Raw genomic sequence first — 18,039 nt, 5'->3', positions numbered from 1 at the left:
GATTCCAGAAAAAGGACACAAAGTGTGCATCCAAAGGGGGCTCAAATCTTTGCAACATCTACCATTATTTTTATTTTTTATCACAATGTAAAATTGTGAATGAATTTGGTTTATTTTCCCAATTGTGTGTCACGTGTTATTATATTTTGTATTTTGTTGTATTTTATTCATGACATTGAAGCCTGAAACATGGCAATATTTTAAAAGGTTCATGGGTGGCCAATACTTTTGCAAAGCACTGTACATACTTACTGTATTATAATGGCAGAATCATATCCAGGCATGTTTGAATACAAACATATAAGAAATCCCTTGAGTAATGAAAGATGATGCATGTGAGGTTCATTGACATTTGTTTTGAAACGGCAACGCAGCCTTTTCAATGACCAATTGTTCTGGTGTTTATTGGATAGAAATCAATGATTTTATTATGATATTTTAAATCTAAACAATCCTATGAACATCTGCATTGACGATGAAACTCGATGACGAGACGAATCAAAAAATCATTAAACATGTGATCATGTCAGTATAGAGTAAATCACTTGTTATCTTATAAAATGGATGCCTTTCCCTTCAGCAGAACCCACCCAGCCTAAGAGGTTTCCTTGGGGTGAGCCGAATATTATTCCCGTTCTTTTGAAATGTTAAACAGAAATAACCCAGTGTCAAATCTGCAGTTCCTACATGTGCATATTAATTATCTGGCTGTTGGTCCGGTACTTGGAATTTTAGGTTCTGACTTCCGGTGTGGAGTTTGCATGTTTTAAATGTCAATTAAAGCAATAAAGAAGGAGTCAATTATTACAAAGTAATTACAGACGCTGCCTACGTACGAATTCCGAGGTTCCGGGCGGTCGTTCGTAAGTTGACTTTGTTCGTATGTTGCTTCAGTGCTATGTTTTGTATGTTTAAGGTTTATATAAGTATATTTAAGGCTTGTATAAGTAACTTGGATTGTTTTGTATGAAAGAAATAAACATTTCATAAAATAGTATACTCTATTAAAAAAAAGTTAAGTTTAACTAACTTTTGGAAGATGAGCTTCAAGACTTAAAAAAAAGTGGCTGAAAAAAGCGATCTAACCATTTTCTCAACCGCATCAATCTTTCTTATTCCACTTTCATTTAAAAAGAAACGGCTCGCCTCTTCTTTACACATTACACCAACCGTATTAAATGGATGCATGAGATATTAAACATCAAATATGTCAAAGTTCTGCTGGATATACAGTACAGTATGTTTACACACGAACTGGGGCTGTGACAGGAATAGGAAGTCGTTGGTTGCTGGGTGAGCTCTCACAGCGCCACCCGCTGGTAGCCGCAGAAAGAAGCTCTACAGTACTGTACACAATACAAAATCTAACATACAGCAATGTCCGGATATTTTTCGACATCCCCCAAAAAATTGTTGTATCTGCCGTATTTCGTAACTCGAATGTTCGTAAGCAGGAAAGCTTCTGTACTCAAGAACAGCCTGCACATTTTAATATTTATTCTTCCTACAATTAACAATGTTCTATTTTGTGCTAATCTGTGCTCTATAGTACTGTCCCTAATTTCGAGGAAGAAATGTTGGTTAAGGTTTTTGTTATCTAATGTTAAAAATAGTTTTTTCACTTACTGAGGAATTACTTCACCAAATCTGGCCCTCTCAGTAAAATACTCATGCTTTTCTAGAATAAGAGGTAAAACAAGCACAACTTCAATTTCACTGATTGATACAGTGTACAGTTTTATATGCTGTACATTTGACAACTAATTTCGCACAAAAAATAACAAGTAGCCTCTTGTATCGTTGCTGCAAGCGTTTTATTAGCTCAATTTATCGTCAGTTTTTCTAATAATGATCGTTAGGGATTTTATAAAACATTTCACCAAATAAATGCCACACTGGCGTACAATGTATCTCATTTTAGATATTCCCAATTTTATGTCATTCCTTATGTTAAGTGTTATTTAAGTGTTACATTTTTAACTTTGTTTTTGTCAAGACATGTTTATTTCTTCAGCCCTTAATCGCAAAAATTCTCAAAGAGCTTTTTGTAGAGTACTGTACCATTACATTTTCAAAATATGGTCCTGAAAATAAGGACAACACAATCATTTTGCACACTTGTAAAATAACAAAAAGAATACTTTAAAATGTTTTTATTTTATTTGTTGAAATATACTTTGGCGTATTAATACTACCTAAGTGTTGTTTTGCTTATTTCATGCATTTCCCTCATTTAAATCCTTTTCCGATTGTTTTCCTGATAAAATAACAAATGTACTTAGTGTATGTTTTCTAGTAAAACAATAAAAATGAAATCAAAATGCATATTTATTTTTTAATTGTGTTATGTGTTCATGTAAATTGAGAAAAATGAAGAAAAATATACATACAGTATAAAATGTATATATAAGGACAAATGGACCATTTTATGACAATATATCAACAATGTAAGGACAAAAAAAACAACATGGCAAGAGAATAGACATAAACTATAGAGCGCACTAAGACCCTTGCAGTGTATACTGTGACCAAACTAACTGTAAAGTAGTTTAAACCTGTAGTAGTTTTGCATTGTTTAAGTTGTTTTAATGAACAAGCGTATTCGATACTGTTAAAAATTGTGCTTATACCAAGGATTACTATATTTTATAATAACAAAAACCATACAGCTACAATTAGCCTTTTTTTCCCCCGTTACTACTTATTTTTGCAAAGAATATTTTTCTTGTCTCTCCTGCCTTCGACTCTTTCTGGAAAAAGTGTTCATATCTTTGTCACAAACATAACACAATATGTCCATGATGTCACGTTGATGACATTTTTAATGAAAATGCAAACGTATTTTTGCTTGTTGCACAATGAGGCATCTGCCACTGACTGTTAAGAATAACAAATCAAGGGAGTACCAATTATAGGCACACTGTAAAAAAACACATTATTACTTTGTATAGGGATGCGTTAAGTGGGCTTTGAAGCATATTAGTCATTGCAGCCAGACAATGTAGTCATACGTCACAAAGCCTTGTGGCGCCAGTGTGTGGGTGTGTTTCATTGGGTGATTGCTTCTGTCTCAATACAGTTATCGTGGTTAACGGGGACCCGAGCCCCCTGCAAAAAGTAAAAATCCGCGATGTAGTGTCGCACATTCATAAAAGCCCCTAAGGGTCAAACTTACCTCGAGATAACGTCCTTACCGACTGACAATAAATGACTGCAACAAAATAACTACTATAGATCTACAAATAAAAACACAGAATTGCAGTTGAATGATACAAAAGTCCAACGAAATTTGAGGACTTCACCTTTTAGTCCAAGAAAGCTATTTAGAAAGCAGCTGGCTAGCTGCACACTAGCAACGGGTAACCTCGATTCCAGCCAGGTGTCTGTGATGATTAAAGTACAAGAGTCTGAGAGAACGTAGCAGTTTCCCACAAGTTCTAGCTCCAAGTCATATGTTGCATGGGTAATGGATCTGGTGTAGGTAAAATACAAGCTCAGCAGAGGTGGGTTAAGAGAGTTGTTAGCCTAGCCGTAACAATAGGCAGGACCTGCAACTTCGATATAGCCTTCTCCCCGACGCCGCCTTGGTTGCTTCCTAAACCTGATATTTAATCCACGGAGCACCCGCTGGTGATTTCTTTGCGCTCTTCTGACTTCGTCAGAGTCAGATTTAAATTTGGAATTTCTTATCAATGTAACGAGCCGCTAAAAGCTAGCGCTCGCCACGCTTCCCAGTTTATTTTGGTGAACAAAGTGACTTGTGTGTCCTCCCCCTACTGTTTTGACTGAGAGCATACCCCAGCCTATCACAGCGAGGGGTCTCTGTATAACCAACCGGGTTTGCTTAAAGCCCCAGTGTGCAATATTTGACCACCAGATGGCACGTTTATCTAATGCTGCTACACTGTGCTCTGTGGCACTGGTTTTCGTTCACAGGACGTCAGACAAACATGGATTCCACTACGTAAAAGAAATACAAATATCTCGACCTATGATTTTTTAGTTATAAAAATGAACATTGGTACGATACTTTACGTATTTCTGCCTCGTATACAAATCGATTATTTTGTTTACTACGACTAGCAGGCAGTAAAAATTACACACTGTCTCTTTAACATTGTCAAATTTTGATGCAGGGAACAGCTTTCGTTTTGAATTCTATGCAGGGTGAAGAATACGAATGAGTTTGCCATAACGTATTTTTCCACCCTCCTGTTTTTCCCTAATGACAGGGAAGAAATCAAGTTAGTTGCTCAGAGTTCCTCACTCTTCTCATTGTTTGTTCGGGAATTTAGCTGTGTCAGGGCTTCACGCTCTTCGTCCATCTTTATGACTTTTCAAAAGCCTTCACACCTCCTCCCCGCTTCCTCCGCTCACTCTATCTTTGCTCATGAAATATTGATGCAGGGTAAACGACATCAGTAGTCTTTTTCAGGGAACTGATGCAGCGCAGCCTTTGAGTTTTGCTTTTCTTATTATTACATTTTTCTCCTCATTGAGTTTTCATAATGTTGTCATATTTTATTTATGAAGGCTCGTAGACTCAGCATTTTCTTTGTTTTTGTTTGCTTCCCCCGCCCCCACGTTGGATGATTTGACTCACTTTTGAAAGCACAAAAAAAACCCTGCCCTTTGCTAACTGCTTTAGCTTTCTTTATTAAAAAAAAATAAAATTCACAGGCAATGTTCCCTCTAATTTTCCACGGGTCTGAGCGTTCACACAAAGTCGGTGAGCAACAGTGAGCCACCATAATCCCAAATGTGGCAAGATAATTAATTATCAAACATGTCCAAAACTTGACATCAAGTTACATTTTGCTGAGTTTCCGGCAATGCAAAATTATTTTTCTCTTTTGAATGAATTGACTCATGTACTATTGCAAAGGTTGTACGGCCTACAAACGTCGTTTGTTCTTACAATTCTTTCACAAGATATCCATTTCTTTTTATTTCCTGATATATTTTGTCGCATAATATTAACATTTTTGTGGGCTTTAGTCGGTTGTAAGATACAGAACTGTACTTAATCACATTTTTTTAGTGGAAGTACAATGTTGGCAACAAGATCCACTTGATATAATTGGAAATTATTTGAATGCAACACAAAGTTTTTATTCTTTTTTCTGTGTTTTTTTCTACTTTTTTTTTTTTTAATTTCCTTTAACAAAAGTCTCATTGTGTTTATTTTTTCTGAGCTGTTCCTTTTTTCTTTTTGTTCTCTATTTACTTTTTTCCTACATTTTTCTTTTCATTTTTCTGGCTTTTTTCAAAAATGTTCCTTCTTTTTTTCCTCTTCCTTTTGTTTCTTTTTATCTCAGCTTTTCACTACTTTTTCATTTTGGTATTTTTTTCTTTTTTGTTCTATTCCCCCCTTCCTTTAAGTCATTTTGTGCATAATTTTACTTAATATTTGGTCATGTTGGGATTAAAGAAACAAAAAAACAACATGAAGAGCCGTTTAGGACCCGAAAGAGCCGGTTCCTTTTTAGTGAGCCGAGCCGAAGAAGCCGGTTCTCGACATACTCTACTAACTTTACTCAACTTCATTCGACTTCAAAATACCGCATTTAGGACACAACGTCAGGGGATCCCGTGTATTTTTACCTTCATGCACTGTAACTTTGACTTAAGTCGCTTCTTAAAAAGTAATTTTGAGCCCTCATTTTTGTGCGCTGGCTAGATTTTCTTGTGCGCTGAGCATGTGCGAGCAGTGCGCACGCGTGCAGCTTAGAGGGAACACTGTTCACAGATCACTTGTTATCAGGTTTTGCAACGGGTGTTGAAATCTTAAGAAATGCCTGAATTTTAATGTTGTTTTTTTCAAGGTTTAAAAAGTGCCTAAGCTTTGTATGAAGTGTTTGTAAATGCTTAAAATTGATGCCATGTTTCTCAACACTTATGCTTAAAAATGAAGCCGACACTGCTCTCTGTTGGCTTTGCTTTGCAATCATTGCATTACTTCTTCCCTCGTGATTAACGACAGCTGACGTTAGTTTGTATGTCATTGTCCTATGGGTCATGCCCAAGAGAACAGATGCATGCCATATCAAAGAAGGGTACTGTGAAATGTATATTAGTGCAAGGATTACCTATCAATGATGGACACGCCAAAAAATTAAGGATTGTAATGGGAAGGACTTCCTGCAACTGTAAATGTAAACTATATTTTCCAGTCAATTTTACCCAACACCTTTTTGGGGAGAGATTCGTGTACAAAAAAAAAAAAGATTTACTCACGGATCGTTCAGATCCACAAATATATTTGCAGTTTAGTCAAGATCTGAAGCTTATGTCTTGATAAGTGCACACACAATATCAAACATAGAAACATATATATCGCAGATATATTTGTAGCTCCGCAAAATAAATCATTCTCACCTGATTTTTTTAATTTAATGGTACTGGAGAAATTGGAAAATTAGCTTTAAAAGTGCTCAAATTTGGACATGAAAAGAGTGTAAGAACCCTGTATAAGTGTCGCATTTAAACAATGGAATTTTGTTAAATTCTGATACTCGAGTTAGACAATCCAAACCAAATAGTATAATGATGTGTTTTTTTCTTTTTACTTCAGGATATTAGCGAATGACGTAGAAAAGAAATGCAGCACAGCTAACTGTTATCGTTCTCCACGTCATTGTATTAAGTACAAAACCATTAACAGTAGTGTTAAAGACTGCCTACTAATCAGATCTGGTGGGAAGGCAGTAATAGAATTTGTGAATGATGAGCAAAGAAGTTATCATTAGTAGCAGCAAAATCAGCCGCTAATTGCCTGCCTGTGATTACTGTTGTAATGTTTCCCATTTGGACTATTTGGTATTCGCCATTCGCTTGGTAAAAACATCATTAGTAGAAGAGTGAGCATCAGGAACAAATATTGCAATGGCTTTTCTGCATTATTTTTCTTTTGCTATCACAATGGCTATACCGGCAACAAAGATGAAAACAATCAACATGACCTTAATAGTTCATGAGATTTCATATATCGTTTTAAAAATACATACGTCAAATCTAATGATTGATTATTGCTGTTCCGGTTGAATTAATATACACCCTCTGCAAAGCAGCAGAATCAGCATTGCAACTTGAATGGAAAACTTGCAATAATTTGATTCGAGCCTTTAAAGTTGTGGTTGTAAATATAATCACATTAGATAGTAAGTGCTCTTAAATTGAATGGCCTGTTTGGCTTTGATGCTAGTTTAATGCAATTTCGACAAGTCACGTACATGACATAATCTTATACTGCAAAACTTTTGCAAATTGAATTGTTCTTAGTAAGCATTATCGCCAGTACTTGTATTGATTCTGCATTAGCCAAATTAGTGATTTGTTTTTAACAGATTTGATATTATACTTCAAATGGCATGCTGCTAAATCGAGGTACTAACCTTAATGTTTTGAATTTCCTTGCACAACTGATCATTGTGTGTTTGTGTGTATGTGCTTGTGTCCTCTAGAAGCCTAGCCTAGTATAGGAGTCCCTGATTGGATGTGACTGAACAATATCCATGAACCACAAGATGCGATAAATATCACAATAATGTGAGGAGATATTAAAATATCCCCACTTAAATAAAAATATAAACTACAAAAATATAAGCGGTTCACACGTCTGCGGCACAGTTCTTGGGTCATAAGATCGAACCTCCTGTGTGGAGTTTGCATGTTCTTCCCGTGCTTGCTAAGGTTTCCTCCGGACACTCCAGTGTCCTCCAACAAAACCCGTGCCAAATGACTACAGTATATTGGCAAGATGGCAGACAAACAGGGACTAAGAGTGACAAAAGAAATACAAACTTTTCGACTTATGAATGTCTATAAAAATTAACACTGGTATGATAGTTCATGTATTTTTCCCAATTATTCAAATCAATTTTTCTTACCTTCCAGGAGGCCCTAAATGTTACACACGTTCCCTTAAAGAACAGTTTTTGACTAAAAAAAATAAACTGTTCTTTCAAATGCTACTACAAAAACATTTGTATAATGAGAAAATTCTCTTTATCCATTCTGAAATATGATTTTCAATGTTTGACAGCTATGGATAGCTTATGAAAGCAGTATGTTGCAGATAGAAAGGTATAGAAAGACGATAACTTACTAGTAGTTATCCTGTTATGGATATTTTGTAGATAGGAAATTATCAAAATAACATTTTTTTTTTCCATTTTTCCACAACAGCATCTTCTAAATTTTAAGAAAGACAAACAAACCGGGTCGATAGAAGATTACATTCGGCTGCTTAGAGTGGTGTGTTGCAGTACCAATTTGGCCGCCAGAGGGCATTAGAGACTCACAAAAAGCAAGCCGCACAAAAGCAGATGTTAATTGATTTTGTTGGTATTTATTGGGGTGACTTTACATTAAATCTATTTGGGGCCGACAGTACCTCAGGCGGTAGAGCGCTTGTCTCGGAAAAGAGAGGTCGCAAGTTCCTATGAGTTAACTGTTGTAGTGTCCTTGGGCAAGACACTGAACCCCCTAATGCCCGCTATAAGCTTGTAGGCGCATTGCATGGCTGTCGCCACTAATGGTGTGTGAGTGTGTGATAGAATGGGTGTGGAAAGCATCATAAACTGCTTTAGATCTTCAGTAACTTAAAAAGGGCTATATAAATACAAACCATTTACCGTTTAAAGACACTTGCAGAGGAGTAAAGTACAACTGTGTACGTTTTCAAGAAAATCGGTACCGGAATTTAGAGCCTATAAGTGACATAGAAATACAAATACACGCACAATTGAATTAGTTATATGTCTGTGTATGTTTTTTTTTTTTCTCCTTTGGTGATTCTTCCACTGTCCGCTTCAGCCTACACCCTTTTGCACGTCTATGTATTACAAACAAAATGACCAGGCATTCCCGACCCGATAGAAGATTGGATTTGGCTGCTTGGAGTGGTTGCTGCCAAAAGGCCACAAGATATGACCGCGCTAAAGCAGATCTTTGTCAATTTTGTTGATATTATTTAGGGGTGCCTTGAGAAGAAACTTAGCTAAAGGCACTCGCGGAGCCCTAATTTCAACCGTATACATTTTCAAGGAAATCGGTTAAACCATTTTGGAGCCTATAAGTCACACACAAAACCATACAGATTTTAATTGATATAGTTTTGTTCAGCTTTTTCAGTGCAAATATGTTATTTTAGCCTTTTGTTAATTAGTGCTTGTTGGTTTTTTCTCTATGCCTAAAAAAATTCCAAAATAAGCCACCTATTATGTTATGAATACACAAAACCATTTAAAAAAGATCTTCCCTTATGTTTGTCAATGGAGCCTCGAACTCAATTCTCTCTTGACTTCTCATACTTAAGTGACAATCTTTATTTACCCCCTCGCGAGCGTGCCATTGTGACAGTCCAAGTGGCCTTGCATAGTGTCTCTGAGTGATCTTCCAGACAGCAGAAATAAAGTGTATGGTTTTTTTTTTTTGCTTCGCCTCACCAGAAATCGGTAATAAAGTACGGGGTTTTTTTGTGCCGTCCCACCAACCCGTAACTCAACTGCCCCTGCTTGCGTAACGCCACAACAGCGCTCTCCATCCTGCCCAGCGGCTGCAGTTGCTAAGGTTACCAACAGGTCATCCACTGCAGCGATGAGGATAAATGAGCTCAGGCTCCCATCAAACCCCGGGGCTACACGTACTTTTTCCTCCCGTTTTTTTTTTCGTTTGTTTTTTTTTTCTTAACACACACATTGAATTCGAGTAAATAAACGCCCACCTTAGCCAGATCATTACTTACTGCACATTCTATGGCTGGTGTTTTCCACAAGGAAAGACGTTGTTTATGTGTAGGGTTGGAGAGTAACTGTAAAATGTAACTGTATTCCGTTACAGCAGGAATCTGAAACACGTGGCTCTTTTGATGAGTACATCTGGCTTGGAAGTGGAATGCATCCCGTGCAAAAATTCTCTGTGTTCTTCCACTTTAGGTTTCAGCAAAGTCGAATACCATACAAAGGAAAACTGGAATTTCTAAAGGCTCGGTCCATTATAGTATATAGTGCAAAGTCTCATCACCAAGGAATATATATTGAACATCATTAAACAATCTATGTTTACTGTTGAGATACTTTGACAAAAACCCATTGAACAAACTGTAAACCACCAAAATACCAGCAGACCACCTAGAGCAATTTGATTGGTTGAGAGGTAGGATGGACGAAGCTCACTTACTCCCTTTGCTTTGCCCTGCGCCGTTTGCGCCCAAGGTAAATAAGTCTATCTTTCTCGTTTGCAGTATTTTGTGTCATTTTTACAAAATACCTTTGCTCGCACCTTGTTTTGAAACCATTAGTTAGGAGAAAATTGACAGTCAAAATGAGCCTTAACACTCTTAAGTGACTGTGGGAGAGAGACACGTTTTAAGTGATATATTTGTAGTGATATGGCACACAGGCTCTGGCATTATTTCATAAATTTGATCAAATCATCAAATCTCACACAGTGAAATCAAACGCGATGAAAAATCAGCTTTTGCTAGTGGTTAGCATGTATACAGCAAAGTTCTGAGGTCATGGGATCAAACCTTCTTGTGTGGAGTTTACATGTTCTCCCCCGTGCCTGCGTAATTTAAATCACTGACACCAGGAAGACAGACTGGTTTTGCACACGAAGTGCGTACGCATCGTAGTAACGTTCGTACCTTTTGCGCAGATTGTGCCGATTGCATGTTTGTGCCACTGGTAAATGCACTCTTCTTCTTGTCTGTATTTTGTTTAGCCCTAAATATAGCACTCAACTTGTTAAATTGCTGTGAGCCTGCAGTTGCGCGCTAGTGGTGCATTTAGGGAAGTTTAGTAAATATTGGTTGGTGATGGGAAAGAGTGGAGAGGTGTTGTAAAAGGATAGTGGGATGTTTAGACGTGTTCTAGGGGATGGGCAGGGCACTTGTATGATGCGGTAGAGGTAAACCAGTGAAAGTTGTCTGGCCCTGAGTTGAACCGTGTGTGTTGTGTCACCCTGACCAGAGTGACATGGCTGCTTTCTTGTGTCCCGTTTTATCTGGAGGGACGAAAGCTTGACCAACTTGGGTGCCAAGGTGCTTAACTTGTATAGGTGTTTGGGCATTTGGGTTGGCCATGGTCCCAAAAAGATTTTGTGTGTGTTTTTTTGCTAGTTTTTCCCTTTTTTATTTTCTTTGTTTTTGTGTATGTGTTTGTCTTGCTGTCGGTCTCCCATCTCGGGGGATATGACCAGGGTAGCTAGCTAGCTAGATAGATACATATGAGTGATTGTCTTATTTTTGTATTTTGCTGTTAATTGTTTTTCAAAATCACTATGCAATCACTATTATTACATAGTGAAAATGTTTTACTCATCCCAGTAAATCAAAATATTGCCAAGAGGTTCGTTATCCCTTCTTTAAACAAGTAAAATTTGAAATTGGACCCAAGACACCCCAGAGTTGGAAATTTAGAAGGTGAAGACTTGATAATATTTGGTTCTTAATGTGAACTACAGTAAATCAGAGCATATCTTGTGTGCCATGAGAAAGATAAACGTTTTTATTGCTTCATAAACAATACTTTGTAGGACTTTGGTTTCCAATTACATTGTTCATTTATCTGAAACAAAATGTAGAAATTTGATTTATACTATGTTTATTGTGAGCATATTTGGTATTGGATAACTCCAATCACTGCAAAAGTAATTGGAAGTAATTAAAACATATTACAGCAATATTATGGTATTCTGGTTACGTTACTGATTACATTTTTCAATGGTTCTCTAGTAATTATATCAGATTCCATTTTTTTAAAGTAACCCTCCCAACCGTGCTTATGTGTATCCAGCTTTTCAAATAGCAAAGTCTACTCTGAATTTATCAGCCGGAGGCTCTCGGAGTGGTGACAATCCATCATTATAATGATCATCTGCTCCCAAATCTCATACATCATACTCGCTCACTCGTTAAATGCATTGTAGTCGCTCTTTTAGTCACTCATTCTATTTCCGTCCACCTGTCTGATGGCAGCCATGTATTGTAACGTTCATAAACTGATGCATGGTCGTGATGGGCCGTTTGCGAACAAAATGGCTCTCTTTGGCGGCTCTTTAAAGTAAATGACTCTCTTTGAAACATTCTCTCTCTCTCCGTTTTAAAGTTTAAATTAGGTGAAGATGTGCTGTACATTTAAACCATAACAGCTATTAGAATACAGGAGATTAATACATGTTCAAAATGATGTTTGTGCATAATGTTTCATAGTTATTGGTAAAATACCAAAATTAAATCTAAACTGTTTGGTAGCTGAAGGAACCGTCTCCTTTCAGTGAGCCGAGCCGAAGGAGCTGGTTTTCTAATGAGAGCGGTGTTCCCATCACTTATGCATAGGTGACCATGTGTCTATGATGTGTTTTTCCACTTGTCATAATGAAAACAAAAACTGTAAAAATGTCATTCAACATAATGTCTGACATACTTTCAGATGACAATTTAATCCGGAACATTTAATCCCTAGCCTCACATTTTCCTTTGCATTTGCAGGATGTAGGCGACGTGGAAGATGATATGACGATCAGGGAGGTAAGACCATCGCTGTACTTACAGTCCCCACAAGACAGACTCTATTTTTTTCTCTCGCACATACAACACCAAGATGAAGATGCCAACACGAAACTGTTTAACGTTTAGCATTATGCAGTGTTTCGTCCCTCCAGATTGCAAATGGTTGGCCACCTGTGCCGCCCACTAATTTGACCATGAAAGTGGCTGTTGGGAGCAGCCAGCCCAGCTGCCCCCACAGAGCAACTCGTGACGCTTTTAGAGACACGTTCATTGGTTTCACATGCGTCCTAGTCTTGGTTGCATTTAGTTCTGTATGATATTGGTGAAAATTAACAATTGGATGTAGTAATGTTAAGGCTGGGTTTATTCCGTTACCACATATCAGTATTAGTGGCGATACTAGCATTTTAAGGATATTGTCATTTGTACTTGCAGTCGAGAGCGGTGTAGCCATATGACAGAGTAAAACCAAAGAAGGGTCAGGGACACAGGCGATGTGTTATTTAGGCTTTCATTTTCATCTTCGGTGAAAACCGCAACAATACAATACAGTGCATTGAGAACATGAGATAATGCGCTTGCGAAAATGAAGTGCATCATTCCAATTAATAAAGAATATAGTTGTTTAAACATCAAATAAACAATGTTTACAATTTACGGCATTGCCTTGTTAATACTTCAATGCCGATGCAGATAGATTGCCATAGGGTCTCTTTTACCGTGAAAGCCACCTTCACTTGCTTTTTCAGTCATTAAAGTCATGAATTGCTGACCAATTTCGCTGTGATGTCCTATGGCAGGCCAGATTGATATCAAAGCTTGCCAATTTAGCCTGGAAATTGGATGTTGCTTTCCTGTGATTGTGGTAAAAGTACAGGTCTTCTCTTCAAATACTGGCAGAAAAGATTTACTTTTTAATTTGACCATTTCAAAAACAAACTTATTGTTCATGTACAGGGATCAACTGTGCATTTTACCTTGTAGTAATAATCAAAAAATAATACTTTGTTTTTTGGAGCGCCTTTCAGGACACCCAAGGTCACTGTACATATAAGTAGAACACAACAATAAAGGAAGAGTAAAACAAGCAGATAATAAATAGCAAATAAAACACATTAGAGTTAAAGGGGGCCGCATGTGAGGCAGATGGTCAAGAAAAGGCAAGTCTGAAGAGGTGAGTTTTAAGTCCGGATTTGAAGGTGGGCGGGGTCTCAGAATTTCGGGTGTCAGGCGGCAATGAGTTCCAGAGCTGGGGGCGGAGCGGATGAAAGCTCTGCTCCCATGAAGCTGAGGTGGGCAGGGGGTACAGTGCGATGGAGGGAGGAAGATGATCTGATGGTGCAGGATGGCAAGGTCGGAGCGGTAGGGAGGGACAAGGTTATTAATGGCCATGTTGGTGTAGAGCAGGATTTTGTAATTGATTCTATGGTAGATTGGGAGCCAGTGGAGTTGCTGAAGGACAAGGGTGAGGGAATGGGAAGAGGGGGTTTTGGTGATGATGCATGCAGCAGAGTTGTGGACCAGCAGAAGTTTATGGAGGGACTTTTGAAGGATGTGTCTTGTCTGTAAAGTGCTTTGGGAGGTCTTCATTGACTTGAAAAGCGCTATATAAATGCAGAGTTTTTACATTTACATTCAAATATTAGCATTTTCCTCCAAGGCTTTTAGGGAAATACAGTAACATGACAGTCTCAAATTTTTTTCTGTCATACATTTTGAAATACCTGGACCGCACTGTGTATCAATTCACATCTTCCGCTGCCCACTTTATACAGTGCATATGATTTAGAGACCACTCGAGTGGTTCCCAGTCCTGTGATTGTTCATCAGTCTGAGATTTCCAGGATTTGCTGTAGAAAAATCGTAATGTATTCAGGGTAGTAACTGACAGCATACATAAAAGCCTGAGCTCTTCAGAGAATCTTCCGAAAGTGCTGTTGCTGTAAGTTTATAGCTCAGAATCTAAGCGTGTCTTAAGTGTCACCTTTTTAAAGGCCAGCAGGTGCTCCTTTACTAACTGCACAAAGACGTCGCCTCTTTTTATAGAGAATTACTAAATTGCTACTTTTTACTTGATATACTGCCTCAAACCAGTTCATACTCTTTAAAGCCCAATAATGTTCTCAAATTTCTTCTTTATTGTCCTACATACTGTACTGAAGAGCCAAAAGTAAATGTTTATGTGTCTTTTAGTACATTTTCAGCATGCTTTTAAATACTTCTTTCTGGTGTGTGTTTTCTAGATAGCCGAGTGGGAGGAGATGCAGCTTGATGAGCAGGTCAACTTTAATAACTGCAAGATCGACCCCGCCCCTTTCCAGCTGGTGGAACGCACATCTCTGCATAAGGTCTGATTGTAAATTTATTTGGAGGTGTAAAGTAATGAAAGATGATTTTGAAAAGACAAGATTAATTAACTGTTTGTGTGCCATTAAAGGCACATAGTCTCATCCGGGCGCCCATGGCTTGCATGCTATAAATAACCTTTTATACAGACGCTGCCCTACTTATGAACGATCGGACGATCGTTCGTAAGTTGATTTTGTTCGTAAGCTGCTTCAGTGCTATATTTTATATGCTTATGGTTTGTATAAGTATGTTTAAGGCTTGTAAAGGTAACCTGTATTGTTTTGTACTAAAAAATAAACATTTTATAAAATAATATGCTCTATAAAGATAAAGTTGACTTTAAATTACTTTTGGTGGATGCACTTCAAGAGTTAAGCGACTTCCTCCTCCGTGGTAGAAAGTGGCTGAAAAAACACGATCCAACCATTTTCTCAACCGCACTTTATTTCACTTTCATTTCAAAAGCCACTTCTTTACACTTTCCACCAACCATGTTGAATGGATGCACGAGATATTAAACAATAAAAACGTTAAAGTTCTTAGCGCGCTAGAGATGCAGTACACGTAGTATGTTTACACAAGAACTAGGAAGAGGAAGCGGATTTCTTCTTTGTGGTGGATGCTGGGAGAGCTCTCACAGCGCCACCACACGCCGGTAGCGGCGGAAAGAAGCACTACAGTAATGTCCTGTACCCGGAAAAAGGTGCACACAAGACAAAATTTAACTCACAGCAATGTACGGAATTTTTTGATTTCCCGAAAAAAATGTTTGTATCTATCGTTTTACGTAAGTCGAATGGTCGTGAGTTGGGTAGCGTCTGTAAGTGGTACTAATTAAGCAATGCCTTGGTTTCAAAAAGCAAGCTAATCTGCTGCTGTACTCTCAAAACTCTAGTTGGCAGTGACGCCTATCTCTTTGAGAAAAAAAATAAGGTAAAAGTACTATAGAAAAGTAAATGGTGTCATTAGCGGGAGTGTCTAAAATTGACTATAAGCACATGAGGTTAAGGATAGGTTTTTAGTTACAAAAACTTTCAAAATAGGGAGAGAAGACCTCAATGGATTTTGAAGGAGAACAGTAGAGGGACCACCTCTCTGATAAGAAATTTCAATCCGTTATAAAAGGCCTCCCTTCAAAGCCCTTTCTTTTTATAAATTATCCTAGATTACAGAAAGCAGACGTTTGAATCAAATAGCAACATCATATATACACATATTGATTGTAAACCGTGCATTACAGTCAAAATAAAGAACTTCATTGTTGATGTTGAAGAAATTGTGCAGCCATGTAAGGCGCAAACCTGCTCATTGGGGGCATTAGGGGTTCAGTGTCTTACCCAAGGACACTTCGACATGTAACACGGAGGAGCCAGGATTCGAACTGCGATCTCTTGATCCCAAGACGAGCGCTCTACCTCCTGAGCTACTCCCGCCAAGAAATCGATCGATCAATAACTCGGGCAACACGCCAGCACAGTGGTTAACGCGTGTGTGGCGTAGTTCTGAGGTCATGAAATCGAACCTCCTGTGTGGAGTTTGCGTGTTCTCCCCATGCTTGCGTGGGTTTCCTCCGGGCTCTCCGGTTTCCTCCCACATTCCAAAAACATGCATGTCAGGTTAATTGGCCAGTCCGAATTGTCCCTAGGTGTGAATGAGCGAGCAAGTTGTCTGTCCCTGTGTGCCCTGCAACTGGCTGGCAACCAGTTCAGGGTGTTCCCTGCCCACTGCCCATAGATGGCTGGGATGTGCTCCAGCACCCCCGCGACCCTACTGAGGATAAGTGGCACAGATAATGGATGGATGATCAATAACTGCTCAAATATGGTTACATGTTTCCGATTTTGTCCACATACAAGGTGCACGCTCACATTTCTGGCTAATTGTTTTTTTTTAGGTGCGCGTTATAGTCCGGGAAATACGGTAATTGTTTCCACTATTGCCGAACTGGAAACATTTCGAACAGAAGAATATTGCCATCGATTGACCATCATTTACGCGCCACGGGCATCTGTCGTTTCTTGGGGAAATGGGAATCTGCGATTTACCCGTGTTTTATAAGTTCGTTACTCGTTTATCACCAACTAAATTAGCATTCAGCAATCCCTCTTTACAGAATCCCCAGCTGTGCATTTCTCTTCCAAACCCAATTTCTGTATTTGTTTTATTTCCAGCGTCACAATTCAGTGCTGAAAGATTTTAGACCAAGCGATCGCATAATCCAAAATATAATAGAGAATTCACTAGTTTTTTCTGTGATGGGAAAGCAGCTACATATGCTCGGCCCAGTATTATAAAAGCAACAGCCTCTGCCACCATTTACTTAAAAACACCGTGGGATCTCACTCAAGTATCCCCCTATGCCTCCTGCGCTTCAACAAAAAGTGCAGTTAAGCACTAAAAAGGTCTGGAAGGAATGGCATCAGACCAGCAACCTATCTGATCCGCCTGTAAAGTTTTTGACCTGGTGCTCCCTCTATTGCTATCAGCAGGATGCACGCTGCAACCTGCAGTGAGGGGAAGATTAAAGTACAACTTTAATGATTCACGTGGGGAAAACAAAATATTTGCTTCAGCAAATGCACTGCTAATAAGTCAGAAAGTTTGGAAGTGAAAAAAACGGCTTGCGTTAACAAGTTTTTTAAAACTTGGATCAAAGTGGCATTCAATATCATCCAGTCGTTTGATTTTGCTTTGAGTGCATTATGTATATGTTCATCCATCCATCCATTATCCGCACCGCTTATCTACAATAGGGTCGCGGGGGAGCTGGAGCCCATCCCAGCTTTCCGTGGGCAGTGGACACCCTAAACTGGTTGCCAGCCAGTCGCAGGGCACACAGAGACAGACAACTCACTTGCTCATTCATAACTAGGTAGAATTCAGACCGGCCAATTCACCTGACATGCATGTTTTTGGTATGTGGGAGGAAGTACTCGGAGAAAACCCACGCAAGCACGGGGAGAACATGCGAACTCCACACAGGAAGGTTCGATCTCATGACCTCAGAACTGTGCCGCACACGCCTTAACCACTGCGCTGTCGTGCTGCCACGTATATGTTTATATGTTGCACAAGTTCTCTTTCTTGTTGGCATGGAACAGTCTTAATTTCTTAGTTGGAATCATGAGTATCCTATTTTTATTGACACAGAAGTGATAAAATGTTGCTAAGCC

The 18,039-nt window shown here is 38.6% G+C and overlaps 1 protein-coding gene across 2 annotated transcripts in view; it reads left to right on the top strand.

The window, feature by feature from the left end:
* LOC148358502 (chloride channel protein 2-like) overlaps nucleotides 1–18,039 on the top strand; it is a 158,259-nt gene that overhangs the window by 130,386 nt on the left and 9,834 nt on the right. For both annotated transcript variants that reach the window (XM_088345397.1, XM_088345396.1), the window contains 2 exons: nucleotides 12,497–12,535; nucleotides 14,761–14,865. In XM_088345397.1, coding sequence (XP_088201523.1) covers nucleotides 12,497–12,535; nucleotides 14,761–14,865 — 144 coding nt within the window. The remainder of the gene's footprint in view (nucleotides 1–12,496; nucleotides 12,536–14,760; nucleotides 14,866–18,039) is intronic.

This window comes from Urocampus carinirostris, chromosome 10, assembly GCF_059441175.1.
Source record: "Urocampus carinirostris isolate Australia breed hairy pipefish chromosome 10, RoL_Ucar_1.0, whole genome shotgun sequence".
Taxonomy (NCBI): Eukaryota; Metazoa; Chordata; class Actinopteri; order Syngnathiformes; family Syngnathidae; genus Urocampus; species Urocampus carinirostris.
Note: the sequence above shows the minus strand (reverse complement) of the source record. Positions and strands in the feature narration are given on the sequence as shown.